General features: G+C 39.0%; 5 protein-coding genes across 5 annotated transcripts; 2 read left to right on the plus strand and 3 right to left on the minus strand.

The window, feature by feature from the left end:
- The first annotated feature begins 2 nt into the window (after window positions 1-2).
- Window positions 3-2,063, plus strand: LOC6501039 (UDP-glucosyltransferase 2). Its single transcript, XM_001954401.3, has 2 exons — window positions 3-542; window positions 598-2,063. The coding sequence occupies exons 1-2, from the start codon at window positions 302-304 to the stop codon at window positions 1,947-1,949; spliced, it is 1,593 nt and encodes a 530-aa protein (XP_001954437.1). The 5' UTR covers window positions 3-301; the 3' UTR covers window positions 1,950-2,063.
- Window positions 2,064-3,113: 1,050 nt separating this feature from the next.
- On the minus strand, window positions 3,114-5,066 carry LOC6499527 (juvenile hormone esterase). Its single transcript, XM_001954402.4, has 4 exons — window positions 4,007-5,066; window positions 3,603-3,932; window positions 3,411-3,543; window positions 3,114-3,354 (listed from the first exon to the last, which is right to left on the minus strand). Exons 1-4 carry the CDS (start codon window positions 5,019-5,021, stop codon window positions 3,180-3,182), a joined length of 1,653 nt encoding a protein of 550 aa, XP_001954438.1. The 5' UTR covers window positions 5,022-5,066; the 3' UTR covers window positions 3,114-3,179.
- Window positions 5,067-6,304: 1,238 nt separating this feature from the next.
- LOC6499526 (UDP-glycosyltransferase UGT5) lies at window positions 6,305-8,240 on the minus strand. The gene is made up of 3 exons (XM_044717048.1): window positions 7,961-8,240; window positions 7,638-7,897; window positions 6,305-7,581 (listed from the first exon to the last, which is right to left on the minus strand). Exons 1-3 carry the CDS (start codon window positions 8,238-8,240, stop codon window positions 6,508-6,510), a joined length of 1,614 nt encoding a protein of 537 aa, XP_044572983.1. The 3' UTR covers window positions 6,305-6,507.
- A 37-nt stretch (window positions 8,241-8,277) lies between these two features.
- On the minus strand, window positions 8,278-10,868 carry LOC6499525 (UDP-glycosyltransferase UGT5). Its single transcript, XM_001954404.3, has 3 exons — window positions 10,471-10,868; window positions 9,773-10,032; window positions 8,278-9,714 (listed from the first exon to the last, which is right to left on the minus strand). Exons 1-3 carry the CDS (start codon window positions 10,721-10,723, stop codon window positions 8,641-8,643), a joined length of 1,587 nt encoding a protein of 528 aa, XP_001954440.1. The 5' UTR covers window positions 10,724-10,868; the 3' UTR covers window positions 8,278-8,640.
- A 1,982-nt stretch (window positions 10,869-12,850) lies between these two features.
- Window positions 12,851-14,715, plus strand: LOC6501040 (UDP-glycosyltransferase UGT5). The gene is given in 4 exon segments (XM_001954405.4): window positions 12,851-13,153; window positions 13,216-13,475; window positions 13,540-13,780; window positions 13,783-14,715. Coding segments are annotated over 4 exon segments (1,482 nt in total). The 5' UTR covers window positions 12,851-12,915; the 3' UTR covers window positions 14,526-14,715.
- The last annotated feature ends 924 nt before the right edge of the window (window positions 14,716-15,639 follow it).

The raw sequence follows: 15,639 nt of genomic DNA on the forward strand, positions 1-15,639 counted from the left end.
TAATTATGTTATCATTTATTAAAGTCATTGGCTTGTAGCATTCGAAACACTTTCTTTAACAAACATTTGATTCCATATTCCCCTAAAACTGTCACTGATAGTGGAGATATGAGTTTACTTATTTACAACATAAAGGGTTGGGTACTTTCCCTTCTTGTTAGTTGACCTAATCAATGTGGAAATTTTAGGATTTACTGTCTTCCTTAGTTCACTACAAAGTGTGCTGTAATCTTATCGTATTTGGTTATAACCTGAGGGTTTCAGTCTGCAGTCTGAGCTCGGTCGAATCGTTTGGTTGAAAATGTTAATTTTAAGATGGTTCTTCGTGGCAATGTGCGTATTTCCTGGATTTCTGGAAGCGGCGCGAATCCTCGCAATATTCCCTATTCTAAGCCCCTCCCACTATATATATGTCCTGCCTTACCTAAAAAGTTTGGCTTCATTGGGCCATGAGGTAACCTTTCTTAATCCATTTCCTTCAAAGGAGCCCGTAAAAAATATACGAGACATTCCAATCCCCGAAGTAATGGAAGGAGTTGAAGGTGAGTATATTTATGAAAATGAAAATTTGTATAAATTTTAAGTTATTTTTTTCAGATATTCTAAAATTACTAACCACGCCAATGAACACTTGGAAAGCGGCTGAAATCGTCCACGAGTATGGCTTAAATCTTACGAAAAAGGTATTTAATAATGATGCAGTGCGTCGAGAGATCTTAAAACCAGGAAAAGCCAATTTTGACCTGATAATTGTGGATGTATGGAGATCGGAAGCTCTTTACGGATTGGCGGTCTATTTTGAAGCTCCTATAATTGGAGTAGCCCCTTATGGAACTGACTGGAAGATTGATGAATTGGTTGGAAATACTTCACCAGTATCCTATCTGCAATCCTCATTTCACAAAATGAGTGTGCCAGACACCGAGACCTTTGGAGGGCGTCTGTCCAATTTTGTGGAGCAATCTATTAACTGGCTTAATTGGAATTGGGGTTACGCAGCAAAACACGAAGCCCTCTATCGGAAGTATTTTCCGAATATCGCTGATAAGCATTCTTTATCGAAGGTGTCTAGAGATTTTTCGTTGATATTCGTTAATCAGCACTTTACCTTGGCTCCGCCGAGACCTTATGTACCAAATATAATTGAAGTGGCCGGGCTGCATGTCCAGCAGGAGCCCCAGGCCCTGCCCACGGACTTGGAGGAATTTATCCAAGGAGCTGGTGAAGATGGCGTCATTTACTTTTCTCTGGGCTCCAATATTAAAAGCAAAACACTATCGCAGGAACGGCTAAAAGTAATTCTTCAAGCTTTCTCAAGTTTGCCCCAACGGGTGCTATGGAAGTTTGATGAAGAGAACCTCCCGGAGATGCCCTCCAATGTCTTTATTAGTAAATGGTTCCCGCAACAAGATATCTTGGCCCATCCGAAGGTGAGACTTTTCGTCACTCATGGAGGCCTGCTCAGCACCATAGAGAGCATCCATTATGGCACACCTATGTTGGGATTACCCTTCTTCTTTGACCAATTCCGCAATATAGAGTATGTGATACGCCAGGGCCTTGGTTTGGCTTTGAATTTTAACGAAATGACAGCCGAAGAACTTAACTCTACAATTCATCGATTGCTTACGGAGAAGGCGTTTGATGATAAGGTCAGAACCACCTCGGCCCGTTATAAGGACAAGCCTATGACTCCGTTGGACACGGCTATCTGGTGGACTCACTACGTCCTGCGGCACAAAGGAGCTCCTCACATGCGAGTCTCGGGCAGAAAACTGGATTTTTTCACCTACCACAGTCTGGATGTATTGGGCACTTTGATTGGTGGATTTTTGTTTGTTCTAGGAATTGTTTTCATTTGCATAGTTCTGTGTGTGAAAAAGTGTGTAAAGCCTCGTAAAGTTTACAATACTAATAATAATAAGAGGCAAAAATTAAAAAAGCGCTAGCTTTAAACTAAGAATAGCTAATAAATTTAAAAGTAAATGAATGATATTGATATTTTCGTGGTAGCTCCTAAGCAAAGTTTAAAATAAATTTACCTAGAAAATGGTTGTGTGGCTGAACCAATGGTTGTGCATTTATTTAACCTTTAAACTTTCTGCTTGCGGCACCCCGCGGATTTCAGTTTGTTTTTACCACAGAAGGTTCCACCAAAATAATGGGATATTATGATGCGCACATTTACCATACATATAAGTTATATATGTATATATGATATAACGATGCTTTTCTGGTCGCAGGCAAAGCTGCACGATTGGCGTCCAGTGAATTATGGAATATGCATACAAATATTTGCGTGGCGTTCGCTGCTTGTGCGTATTTATTAACCGCTGCCAATCAGTTGCATACGCTGCGTATGCGTAATATTAAATTGCATGGAGTCACTTCCGTTGGATTGGTTTGGTTTGGTTCATTGGGGCTCGGCGGCTCATGCTGGTTTTGGCCGTTTTTGGCTGCATTGCCAAATGCGTAATCAAAAATTCATGAGCTATATAAATGTGGTGTGGCTGGCGGTGCCATTAGTTCGGTGTATTTTGTGTCGGTATGCAAATGTAGATAATTTCATGCGATTTAGGGTTGGATCTTCTGACCCACGTGTATGGGCTCGTTTCCGATCCCTTTAAATGCCCAGAGTGGTCATTATGAAGAAGAGGCAATTTAATGATGTCCTGTTTTGTGGTTCGTCGCGTTTTTAATGAGCTGATGATTATCGCAGAAAATATTTATTTGCCGATGCCGAAAATCTCGTTCGTAATCACAATTTAATTGCCGTCAATATTCATCTCGAGTTAGCTTTCATTTGGCGCAATTTAAAGAAAAGGAATGCAGCAATTTGGACCTCTCTCGACTGAATCTTATTTGCCACATGTTTAGGAGGAAAATCTTCTATTTTTCTACCAATTGGCACAAGTGAGAAATCCAGTCAAGTCGAGATGTGTTCCTAAATTGGCTGAAATTGTTGACTTTATAATGGTTCACTGGATGCTAGTTATGCATTCAAGCATTTTGTCTTTTCGTTTGTTAATGTTTGTTTCTTTAAATGATTTGTTGTCCGTCTTTTTTGATTTTTAAGCTAAAAAGAGAAAATAATCCAAAAAGATCGACAGATATTTAAGAGGTCTGCTGAATTTATCTTTATTTATTTGATTCCTTTTTGACTTTTACAAAATTGGCTTTCAATAATAGTTAGACAGAGGAAACAATTCATCCCAAATGCGGAATCGTTCCTCATGAAAACCACCAGTCTTTGGTGATAGTTTGTCGCCGATTTCCAAGTATGCCTTATCCTTGGAATCGTACAGAGGCCAGTTTAAATCCTTTAGATATTCATCGCTTGAGTTGTGAGGGTTCCTATAATAAAGTTTATATTGCAGCTTTCATCTTGAGTACCTTAATATACAAATTACCCCTTTTCAGCAAATGCAAACCACATTCGCGTCATTCGTTCAATCATAAAACTCTCAGGATCATCCGGCTTAAAGAGAGGACTTATGAGTCCCACGTGGAATAGATACAAGAGTTCGTCATGATGAACAGGACCTGTAAATATAATTAAATTTGACATTAGTTCAAAAATGACTTGGACTTTAGTAGCTTACCCATGGCTTGTTGGTTATCAGGGTTTTTAAGAAAACTATACCTGCCCTTGTAGCGGAAGTAGTACGTATATATGGGAGTATGAGGGGCCATTAACCGCATAAAGCGATCGGTTGCTACATTTATTAGGGCATCGCTCACTAGCTCGCCGAAGCCCTTCAGGGACTTTGGATACTCCAGCTTGTCTAGGCTCTCAGGCATATATTTCTTCCTAAAAACGCGTGTGGCATATCGCGAATGGTTTGTGTCCCGTTCCAGAAGCAGCGAGATTGAAGCATAGTGTTCCCAGTCCTTGTTATAGTTGCTTATAATGCTTTCATTGCGTAGATCAACTTTGTAAATTACAAATTTTACATATTAGCTTCATAGATTATAAAAGCTTATTTTAATTTGTGTTAAAACTTACAGAACGCTCCAGATAGAAATTCAAACTCAGTAATCCCTGTAATAAGTGGAACCTTATAGAAGTCGCCGCGTCGCGCAGTTTTAAATGGATCCTCAATAAGATACCGCTCCTGGCCAAAGTCCTCTTCAACTACAATTCTCCAGTTTAGAACGGGACTCCAGCCAAACTCGAACATTCCATTGTAGGTGCTCACATAATCCAGAGCGGGTTTCTGTCGCATACACTTTACCATTTCCTTGATTGGTTCCTGTGGACATTCCAAGAGTCTGGCCTGTCGTTTTGCCAACTGGAGGTCATTGGTGTAGTATTTGGGAGGGCCATAAGGTGAGGCACTCATGCAGATTCCGCGATGGAAAAGACCACGCGACATAGGCGACAGCATATGCAATCCAATGCTAAGACTTCCCGCACTGTATCCAAGGAGGGTCACCTTTTCTGGATCGCCGCCAAAGCGATGGATGTGCTGTTGTATCCAACGAAGAGCTTGAACTTGATCCTTAAGTCCTGCATTTCCAGGAGCTTCCTTAGTTCCGGTGGCCAGAAATCCCATGCTACCTAGACGGTAGTTTATTGAAACCAAAACGCAATCGCGGTCCATAAAATGCTCTGGTCCAGCCAGATATTTGCTTTGCCCTGAAAACACGTAGAATCCTCCAGGATGCAGAAAAACAATGACTGGTCGACGTGCCTTTAAGTCCTTGGTGTAGACATTGAGACGCAGGCAGTCCTCGGACACATCGGTCATATTGTCCCAGGGTTGCGGACACATAGGTCCATCTTCGGAGGCGTCGAAGGTCTCTGGACTCCAGGCCTCTACAGGTTGGGGATTTAGGAAGCGTAGCTTCCCCAGAGGCGGCTTTGCATACCGAATGCCTCGAAAGGCATGGAAGGGTAATCCCAATCTTGAAGTCAGATTAGTACCTCGCACGCGTCCCAGATCGGTGTCCACTTCTATGGAGAAGACCGATGAGCTGGCTATCAGAACCAGCCATGTATTTAAATACCACTTGATCATTTCACCGCCTTCATTTAACTGAATCGTATAAGATTTTGTGGGAACTTTTATACCGATTGGTCTGCTGAATTTTTTTCTGGGGTTTTTCCCTTCATGACTGTGGACTGATCGGGCATAATAACGAGTTCAAGCTTGAAGATTAAATATATATAGAAAACAATGCAGCTCAGCGGGATAGTCGCCTTGAATGGAACAAAGGAGTCAGAATTTAAAGGCCCATTTAGGCTTAAAAAATATACAATATAATGGAAATGTTTTAGGCAACATGTTATATAAGAACTAAAAATCAATAAGAGAATTCTGGTAATATTTTCAAAAGCTATCTTTTCACTTTTAGAGTAATAGTTCAGTTTGATTCTAAACAGGTATCCTCGAACATATTACGCTTTCAGTAGAATCAATTAATCTAAGCAAATTTTCCCATCTGTTCGACCTTTATTTTAGACTGCTTAATTGTTTAATCTTTAGTTATATATTGATATATATAATATTTCTTGCTTTAATTTTTTGTAAAATTTAAGTATTTACCATGACGGCTGAAAATCATTCGCAACCCAACAATGCTACCCTTCCTACAAACTTGGGTGCACATTTAAGCCTGGTTGGCATTAAAGCCGCCAACATTTCCGCTGATTTTCCAGCAGCGTGGCCATGGCCCAAAACAGTTTCAATAAGTTGTGCTAAAAGTTTTACACGCCTTTTGCCGGCCCAAAGACTGGGATGAGGAATGGCGGATGGAAACTAAGCGGAGGATGCACGGCAAGGAAAATAAAAGCATTCATCCGAAGGCGTTTGTGGGAGTGGCAGTGGGCGGAAGAGTGGCAGCGTCAGTGGCGGTGCTGTTAAAAATTTGAACGCGCTGATGGGCATTTTTACAACTGAAGCGTTAACTATGTGCAACTTGCAACATGAAGGAGGGAGAAAATAGGATCCAACAAAGGACGTATACCCTGGTTAAGGGCATTTGGGAGTTTCTCTTATTATTGAAATTTGAAAATAATTATATTTACTACATTGGGGAATATTGATTAAGGTTTTCATTAAATTTGAAATGGCGCTTTAGCCTGTATTTAATATATGTAGTGCAGTCTTGTTTAGTGACATTTGGTGTAATTTATATAAAAATGAGAATAGCAACAAACATTTGAAAGGACAACACCGTAAAGGATAAATAAGGGTAGTGTATATAAAGAGTAGTAAAATCAACAAAGAAAAGAAACGAAGTAAAATGAAAAGGGAAAAACATTTTTTCGATAGATGCTCACAATATTTTTCATTTCAGTTTTCAAGTTTCTTACCGCAGGCTAAGACCAACCGCATACCCCGCCAAAAATTCAAATGAAATTTTTACGAGCTTGTTCAGCAATATCAAATGGTTCCAAAACTAGCCAATTCATATACTTGCGAAAAACAGTAGGCTTTCTAATAAAAAAGAGATGATAGTTGCTTTATCATATAACCTTTTTAACATTTATTTACAAGCCTACTAATTTTGTTTAATTTTTTTGCCGTGTTGTACCTTTGTTTTAAAAAAAAATTGATTTAAACGATTTAGTATCCATACAAATGTTTTGATTGGTAAATAAATAATGAAAAAAAGTCCAATGAAGAGAATTAGCAAGACATCCAGGCTGTGGTACTGAAAAAAGTTTAATTCCTGCCCAGCACTCTTAAGGTATTTGGCTCCCTTGTGCCTAGTGACGTGTTCCACCCACCACACAGCACGTTCCAGTGGAGTTTGCGGCTGATCACGAAATCTGTCGGACATATCCCGGACGTTCCGAGTGAACTTTGGATCCTGGAGAATTTTCTTAGTGGCAGCCAGAAGTATATCAGCTGTAAGATCCCCGTAGTTAAGGGCGATTCCTATTCCATTTTGCTCCGCTTGCGCCATAATCATGAATTGGTCACCAAAAAACGGAATCCCCACAAAAGGCTTGCCATGGTAAATAGACTCCAAAATACTCAGCCGACCACCATGGGAGATAAAAGCAATAACTTTATCATGGGCCAGAATGTCATTCTGCGGAAACCAGTCGGATATAAGTACATTATCAGGTCTTCCAGGCAGATCAGATTCTTCAAACTTCCACAAAACTCGTTGTTTTAGTTTCCCAAAAGTTTCCAAAAATGCTCGGCGCTTTTCCAATGGCAGAGTTTTACTTTTAACATTCGAGCCCAATGAACAATAAATCACTCCATGCTCGGCACCCTCAATAAACAGCCGAATATTTTCGGGCAGGGGTTGAGGTGGCTGGCGATTGATGTGCATTCCACCTACTGGGATCATGTTCGGGGAAAATGGTCGGGGATGATTAAGGGAAGCATGCTCGTTGACGAGAACTAGAGCTGTATTCCTGCGCATCTCGTAGAAATCCATCTTATTATCAGGGAAATATTTCTGGTAAAGGGCTTCATGTTGGGGCAATGCGAAAAATTTATGGATGGAATAAGTGAAGGTCACAAAGAGAAAGTTGACCAATCGTTCCCATAGGTCCATGTGGTCGGTAAAATGAAGTAGGGCATGCGGTATGTAGGAGGGTGTAAATGAAGTTCCAACCTAAAAATAATTGTTTTTGTTTAATTTATTTTGTGAAGTTACTGCGAAAAACTCACCAGATCCGCGTGAGCGGGCATAGCGCCAACCGCACTTAAAACAATGAGTGGAGCCTTGAAGTGCTCGGCCAGTCCCAACTGAGCTTCGTTTAGAAAGACCTCTGAAATTACGGCATCAAAGGTCTTATTCGATTTCATTAATTCCAACACCGAGGTATCATTCAACAAGGCTTCGGTCATTTTTAGGCCCATGCTGTATATATCAAAAGACTGCAACCACATCGGCTTCTTCATATTTTTCACAATACTGCTTATATGTTCTAAAAAAAAAAATAGTAAAGCACATTCATAAAATGTGAATATCAGACATTAATCAATCTCACCTTCCATGGTCTTATGTATGCCAAGAGCTGTCACATCCTTAATGTTATCTACAGGCTTCTTTTGCTTAAATGCTGAAATTAGGGTTACATTATGTCCTGAATTGGCCAAGCCTTTTACCAACGAAAACCCCACATGGTAGTGGGAACTGGCAGCAGAGGGTGACACTACCAGGTAATTGTAAGCTGAAACTGTTGCAACAAAATAAAAGCAGAACAAAGAAATGAAACCAATATTGAGATTTTTTCTCTTCATTTTAAGTTGATTATTTTTTAGGACCATTCACTTTCACACCCAGCAACAGACTAATCAAACGGTGTCAAGATTAAAAAAAGTCAAAATTGTTGATCATATAGCTCTTATCTTCCTCCCATACAAAGAAATGGGTTTTTTTATCGCCTTCCTTAGCCACCTTCTTTAGCCACTCCTAAACTTGGGTATTAGCTGAAATATAATCGTCAAACGCGTTAATGCCAAAGTTACATAAGCTACTTAAATTTATCTTTACAATGATTTATTTATGTTTAAAATTATTTGTATTAAAATATTATTGTATATAATACATTGTACTTATTAACAAAAACCCTACAGCAATGGACAAAGCACCAATAATAAATACACGAAAATCTCTATAATTGTTTCAAAAACTTTTCCTAGTACAAGAGTCAAATATGACTTTCTCTTAATTCTGCTTTGCTTTTTTCTTCGACTTCGGAGTTTCCTTTTTGATAAACAATTCCTGCAACAGTCGGAACATAAAGCCAATCAGCTTGAACAGGCAATACAGGACGAAAAGGATGCCGCCGTAGAGGATCAGTATGGCATCCAGATTGTGGTACTGGATAAAGTTCAAATCCTGTGAGGCGCTCCTCAGATACTTGGCACCCTTGTGCCGACTCACATGCTCCACCCAGAAAACAGCTCGTTCCAGTGGAGTTTGTAGCTGATCTCGATACCTGTCAGACATGTCACGCACCTTCTTGGTGGCCTCTGGGTCACTCAAAAGGCGCTTAATGGCCGATAAAAGGTTAGAGCTTGTCAAATCCTCGTAGTTCACGGTCACTCCATAGCCATTTTGCTCAGCGCGAGCCATGTTCAAGAATTGATCTCCGAAAATCGGAATTCCCACAAAGGGTTTGCGGTGGTAGATGGATTCGGTAGTACTTAGGAGACCTCCATGGGTAATGAATGCAAGGACTTTATCGTGGGCCAGTATGTCGTCCTGTGGGAACCAATCTGAGATAAAGACATTATCGGGTTTTCCGGGTAGATTTGGATCCTCAAACTTCCATAGAACGCGCTGCTTCAGTTGCGCGAAAGTGTCGATGAGAGCCTGTCGCTTTTCTAAAGGTAGGGTCTTGCTCTTAAGGTTGGATCCCATTGAAAAGTATATGACACCATGTTCGGCCTCTTCAATGAACTTTTCAATGTCCTCGGGAAGGGGTTGCCTCTTCCTGTTGATGTGCATGCCGCCCACTTCGATCATGTTGGGGGAATAGGGCCGTGGAAAACTAAGGGAAACATGCTGGTTCAGAAGCACCAAAGCTGTGTTCTTTCGCATTTCGTAGAAATTCTGCTTGTTGTTGGGGAAGAACTTGAGGTAGAGAGCCTCCTGATGGGGCAGGTAGAAATAGTTCAAAAACAAATACTCGTAGGTGACAAAGGCTAGGTTTCCGACTCGCTCGGCGAGTGACATATGGTCACTAAATTTCAGCAGCGCATGGGGAATATATGACGGCGGTGAAGGAGTGCCAACCTATGAATTTTCGATTATTATTAAGTATTCCAACTTATCTCATCTTATAATATCTCACCAGATCCGTATTCCAGCTGATGGCGCCAAAAGTTCCCAGCCCTATCAGTGGAGCATTGAAGTGCTCCGCCAATCCAAAGTGCGCTTCGTTGAGGAATACCTCTGATATGACGGCATCGTAAGTCTGATTAGATTTCATCAGCTCAACCACGGCGGGATCACTCAATAGCACTTCCGTAATATTCAAGCCCATGTTGTGGAATCCAAGAATCTGTTTAATTATCGGTTCCTTTGACGATTCCAACAGGTTGGACATACTGCCTAAAATAGAAGATAAAATTACAAAAGGGTTTATATTATAAACTCTATAATAACTTCTGAGTGAGTTTGAATGAAATCAAATGCAAAATAATTTGGATTGGCCTTTTGAAGAGTTTTTTTTATTAGTGCAGTAAAAGTACGAAGAAACTGATTATGTTAACTTCGATGAAAAGAATCCAGTCTGTTTTATATAACAATTATACTATAAAATTAATAGTTCCTATTAATCATTAAGTTTATTTTCAATGTAGTGCGATAAATTTCGTGCTTAGTCATGGTGATGAAGAAAAATTTGATTTGGATGTAAAGCTCTTTTACTTGTTTATTTTATTTTTTATTCATTTGTAAAGTGTTGTCTTCTAATTAGATCGTTAGAACAAGTTCAATTTGCACCCAGTTTGCATTCATTACACACTCATTTGTCAATTATAAACTTACCCTGCATTGCTTTTAAAATAGCCTTCACTGTCACATCTTTAATATTCTTGATCGGTTTCTTCAGTTCAAAGGGCGAAACGAGGGTAACCTGGTGACCGGCACCGGCCAGTCCCTTGGCCAGGGCGGATCCCACGTGGTAGTGGGAGCGTGCGGCAGTGTGGAGCACCACCAGATAATTGTAGGCGGACACGCAGCTCAGCAGTCCGAGAACCAAGAGGGCCAGAAAACCTGTCCGGCCACTTGTTAGCTGCATTGTTTTGCGTCTTATAAACTTTGAATTCTATATAATTAAGACTAATCCAAATATGGAATACGATTATGTTTGTTGGCGAACGTTTTACGTGGAGCTGCTATTCGAACGCCGTCTCTCGACAAACTCGAAAAATTCTATAGAATTCCATGTATTTATTAGAGGGAGCCTATGAAATAATTCTGGGGCTCTGATCTTAACCTGGCACAACTCGGAGAGTGGGTGATTCTATATTGGACACTTTGAGAGCGAAAAGCTCTAAGTCGCCTCTCTCTTTAACATTATATCGCTCAGGCAGACAACTTTACCGCCATATCCATGTCTCTCTGCCCATGCTCCATCATTAAACATTGCAAAATTTGTAATCACTGCACGATCATTCGTTAGAAACTCCTTATCAGGGTTCTACGTGAATTTCGTAAATTTCATAAGTTTTTATAATATTAAAAGCCAGTTGCAAACAATCTATAATTGCTATTATTTAAAAAAATGTTTTTTAATAGACTTAGATTTTTTTATTACAAGGTTCGTATGGGTTAATCAAAACAATTACACTAAAGTTTACTTTTCTTTATGCCTACTTTATTTTTCATTGGCAAATGGGGGCAATTGGAAGCAAAAATATTTAAGTAAAAACAATGGTCAATGACCTCACCTTAAAAAAAACAATCAAAATATTAAAATTAAGTTTATTGAAAATTGTTTATGACTGTTTATGCCGTAAGTTAATACGCTATTCTGTTCCAAAATTGCAAGGACAATGTGGCCTCCAGCGACGATAATATTTTGGCCAATTTCCATCTTGATTCTTGAGCGGAATACCTTAAACGATTTGTAGATCGATTCTCCATCATTCTGCATCAAAATCGAAGAACAAAATATTTTAAAGATTTTTTGTAAAATTTTCTGGGGGATCCCCTTCAATAATGCATGGAAGGACAATATGGCCCCCAGCGATTGCAATATCTTGGCCAATTGTCATCAGATTCTTGAGCGGAATACCTTAAACGATTTGTAGATCGATTCTCCATCATTCTGCATCAAAATCGAAGAACAAAATATTTTAAAGATTTTTTTTTAAATTTTCTGGGGGATTCCCTTCAATAATGCATGCAAGGACACTGTGGCCCCCAGCGACGATAATATTTTGGCCAATTTCCATCCGATTCTTGAGCGGAATACCTTAAACGATTTGTAGATCGATTCTCCATCATTGTGCATCAAAATCGAAGAACAAAATATTTTAAAGATTTTTTGTAAATTTTTCTGGGGGATTCCCTTCAATAATGCATGGAAGGACAATATCGCCTCCAGCGAAGACCATATCTTGGCCAATTTCAATCCGATTCTTGAGCGGAATACCTTTAACGATTTTTACATCGATTCCCCATCATTTTGCATCAAAATCTAAGAACCAATAATTTTTTTACGATTTTTTGTGCAATTTTTTGGGGGATCCTTTTCAAAAACTTCGAAAAATTCGTGAAAGGACAATGTGGCCCCCAGCCAATTTCCCTTTGATCCTTAAGCTGTCACAAAGTTAGAACTTTTTTTTAATATTATTTATTACATTTTAACTCTCTTAATAAAAAGTACTCTTAAAATGTTCTCTTAGCTATGCGTATTTCTCTTATCGTAACGAGTTCTCTGGGGCCATTCTCTTAAAAGTGAGTCAAACAATCTTTGTTTGTTTTAAATCTCTTACGTGCCGGCTTTTTCAAACTTTTATGGATCAATCGAAACGTGCGTACAAGTATGTTTGTATATACACTACAAATGTTATAGTTTATAAAAAAAAAATAAAGCTGATTGATAAAAATGTTTGTGGTGTGAATTGTATAATGTGGCATTAAATAAGTTAAAATTTACTTTATCTGTTATTAGATAAGCACATACCATCCCAAATTATAATAACTTTAATTAAAAGGCAGTGTATATTTTTAGCTTTAAAATACCTTTTCAAATGAACCCACAAAATATTTTGTTTACCTAGCATTTGGCGTTGGTTCTCTGCATGGCGGCGCTCACGTAAATTGGAATTTCACAATAATTTAATTCGTATATGTATATGTAAACAAACATATACATATATTACCAGATATCAGTATAAATTTATGTTGACCGAGGAAAGCATTTTCAGTGCCACCAGTAACGTGCTCAGATCGATTCGGTCCGAGGCTCTTCATTTCGTTAGAATGCGTATATTAACTTTGCTGTTGGGGATTATTCTTAGCTTGGGATATTCGAATGGATACCATTTCTTGATGGTCTTAAATTCTCCTGGTCGATCTCACTTTAATGTAGGACAAGCATTAGCCAAGGGCTTAGTGAATGCCGGTCATGAGATCACAGTGGTCTCAGTGTTTCCACAAAAGAAGAATATTCCTGGTTATCACGACATAAATGTGCCAAATATAATAGCTGCTATGAAGGGTAAGTTAAGACGTTAATAGATTTTCATAAATATTTTCTAAAAATGTGTTGAAATGTTACAGGCGACATTGCTGCCTTGTGGGATTCGATCAATAAGCCTTTGACGCAGAAGCTTATTGATCACTATCAAATGGGTTTCCGACTCACAAGAGGTCTTTTTGTGGATCCTAACTTTCAAGATCTTATAAAGAGCAATCGATCTTTTGATGCTATCATCTGTAAAACATTCTACAACGACGCCCACTATGGATTGGCAGAACATTTCAACGCCCCTCTGATAGGATTAAGTACTGGAGGAGGGTTAACTTTTATCACAGACATGGTAAGTACAATAAATTAAACAATTATTTAAATTCGTTTTTTTCACATACTCTGTCTTTTCCCAGGTTGGCTCTCCAGCTCCAGCTTCTTTTGTTCCTCACATAATGTTGCCATTCAATGATCACATGTCACTCTACGAGCGTTTTATGAATGTTGCTTTTTTGGCCTTTGAAAGACTTTTACTCGACTACTACTACCTACCAGGGCAAGAGAAACTTTATAAAGAGTTTTTCCCGGAAAATAAGCACAACTTCTATGAGATGAGACGAAATGCCTCACTGGTTCTGATCAATCAACATGTGTCATTAAGCTACCAGAAAAAATAGAGAGATTCCTGAATGAATCGGATCACGGAGCCATCTACTTTTCAATGGGCTCTAATCTTAAGAGTAAGGACTTGCCGCCATCCAAGGTGGAGGAGATCCTGACGGCCTTCCGAGGGCTGAAGCAGCGAGTTCTTTGGAAATTCGAGTTGGACGATCTACCTAACAAGCCAGAAAATTTGTATATTTCCGACTGGTTTCCTCAAACTGATATACTGGCGCATCCAAAGGTTTTGGCTTTTGTTACCCACGGAGGAATGTTGAGCACCACAGAGTCCATTTATCATGGCAAGCCAGTGATTGGTTTGCCAATCTTCAGTGATCAGTTCTTCAATATGGCTCATGCTGAGCAAGCGGGATACGGTATCATGTTGGACTTTAAGAATTTGAAGGCTAAAGATTTCGGTGCGGCCATCGAAAGTATAGTTAGTGATTCAACTTACACAGAAGTAGTTCGTGGCATGTCCTTCAGATATCGCGATCAGCAGCAAACGCCTCTGGAAAATGCCATTTATTGGGTGGAGCATGTGACCCGCCATCAAGGAGCTGCTTATCTCAAGAGTGCCGCCCAAAGGTTAAACTGGTGGCAGTACCATAATGTTGATGTTTTTGCGATTATGTTTGCGATTTTTATAGTCCTACTAATACTGCCATTTTTTATTTTGAGACTGACTAAGAGAGTTTTCTGTGTTAATGGTAAAAAAGTACAAAAATTTAAGCAAAATTAAAACAAAATAAAATGGGTTATTTCATTTTAAATTTTAATGTTTGTTTTTTTTTATTAAGTTGCAAAATATGAAATGAAAATGTTTAAAATAAAAGTAACTTACCTAAAGGCTGTTTCGATTCCATTGTTCCACGTTCATTTCCTCTCGAAACAATTTACCGCTCAAAAGTATGCTACAAAAATGATTTTCTTGGTTTTCCCCATCACATCATACAAACAATTGCAAACTTTTTGTGAAAATTTGAGGTATTGCCAAAAATACAATTCGCTTTTCTATTATTGGAATTGATATCAATGCACACCCGCGTCGGACGCAGATTGATTTCGCCAAGAAATGTCAAAATAATACAAGCCAAAAGTAAATGACAAAACAAAATTGGAAATGCAGACGATGAGGGACCAAAATTTAAATAAGCACTCAGGCATTAAATTAAGCAAGAACAACTAAGGCGGCACAAACTGCCAAAGGAATAGGGTATGATACAGCGATGGAAAGAAAGGACAGTGACTGTAGCATCCTATCTATCCGCGACTCTGCCAAGTAAAAATTGAAAGAAAACCGCTTCGAGGTGCAAAACGGTTGAAATGAAGGAAATGAAATGTCAGAAATAGAAAGTTTTGCTTCCCAAAAATAAGCTAAAAATATTTGAAGAGTGTTAACACTGAAAAAACTCAGAAAAAAATATATATGCAAAATACTTTTAAAGAAATTGTTATTCATTTTTTTAAAACCTACTAAGAAATCCATCGCAGTGTGTACGTGTGTGCAATGACATTGAAAAGCCACATGGAAAGCAATAGAGACGTACATAGGGAGAGGGCGAGTAAAACAGGGAAAAATATGGAAAATATACGTATAGTGAGCCAAAAAGTTAGCTATGCACAAAAACTTTTTGATGGCGCGCTGAAAGTGAAAAGTAAATTTACGCTAAAGTCGCCGAAATGCACAGTAAAGAGAAAATAAAAATTGAGAGTTGAGTGGGTCGGTCCTCTAGTGAAAAGAGAAAAGAGTGAGGGGAACTTGCAAAAGAATATAAAATGGCAAGAAAAAGCGAAATGAAACGGAAGTTCAAGTTGATTTGTTTGCAGGCAAAGTGTAACTCGGTGCCCCTCAT

Source organism: Drosophila ananassae, chromosome 2L (genome assembly GCF_017639315.1).
Source record: "Drosophila ananassae strain 14024-0371.13 chromosome 2L, ASM1763931v2, whole genome shotgun sequence".
NCBI classification, from domain to species: domain Eukaryota; kingdom Metazoa; phylum Arthropoda; class Insecta; order Diptera; family Drosophilidae; genus Drosophila; species Drosophila ananassae.

Bases quoted from the DNA above. Each gene is read 5' to 3' on its own strand.
- LOC6501039 (XM_001954401.3), top strand. From the start codon at position 302: ATGTTAATTTTAAGATGGTTCTTCGTGGCAATGTGCGTATTTCCTGGA. The intron at 543-597 runs GTGAGTATATTT...TATTTTTTTCAG, and splicing joins AGTAATGGAAGGAGTTGAAG to ATATTCTAAAATTACTAACC.
- LOC6499527 (XM_001954402.4), bottom strand. From the start codon at position 5,021: ATGATCAAGTGGTATTTAAATACATGGCTGGTTCTGATAGCCAGCTCA. The intron at 3,933-4,006 runs GTAAGTTTTAAC...TAATTTACAAAG, and splicing joins ATTTCTATCTGGAGCGTTCT to TTGATCTACGCAATGAAAGC. The intron at 3,355-3,410 runs GTAATTTGTATA...ACTTTATTATAG, and splicing joins TTTGCATTTGCTGAAAAGGG to GAACCCTCACAACTCAAGCG.
- LOC6499526 (XM_044717048.1), bottom strand. From the start codon at position 8,240: ATGGTCCTAAAAAATAATCAACTTAAAATGAAGAGAAAAAATCTCAAT. The intron at 7,898-7,960 runs GTGAGATTGATT...TTTTTTTTTTAG, and splicing joins CATACATAAGACCATGGAAG to AACATATAAGCAGTATTGTG. The intron at 7,582-7,637 runs GTGAGTTTTTCG...AATTATTTTTAG, and splicing joins TGCCCGCTCACGCGGATCTG to GTTGGAACTTCATTTACACC.
- LOC6499525 (XM_001954404.3), bottom strand. From the start codon at position 10,723: ATGCAGCTAACAAGTGGCCGGACAGGTTTTCTGGCCCTCTTGGTTCTC. The intron at 10,033-10,470 runs GTAAGTTTATAA...CTTCTATTTTAG, and splicing joins TATTTTAAAAGCAATGCAGG to GCAGTATGTCCAACCTGTTG. The intron at 9,715-9,772 runs GTGAGATATTAT...GAAAATTCATAG, and splicing joins TCAGCTGGAATACGGATCTG to GTTGGCACTCCTTCACCGCC.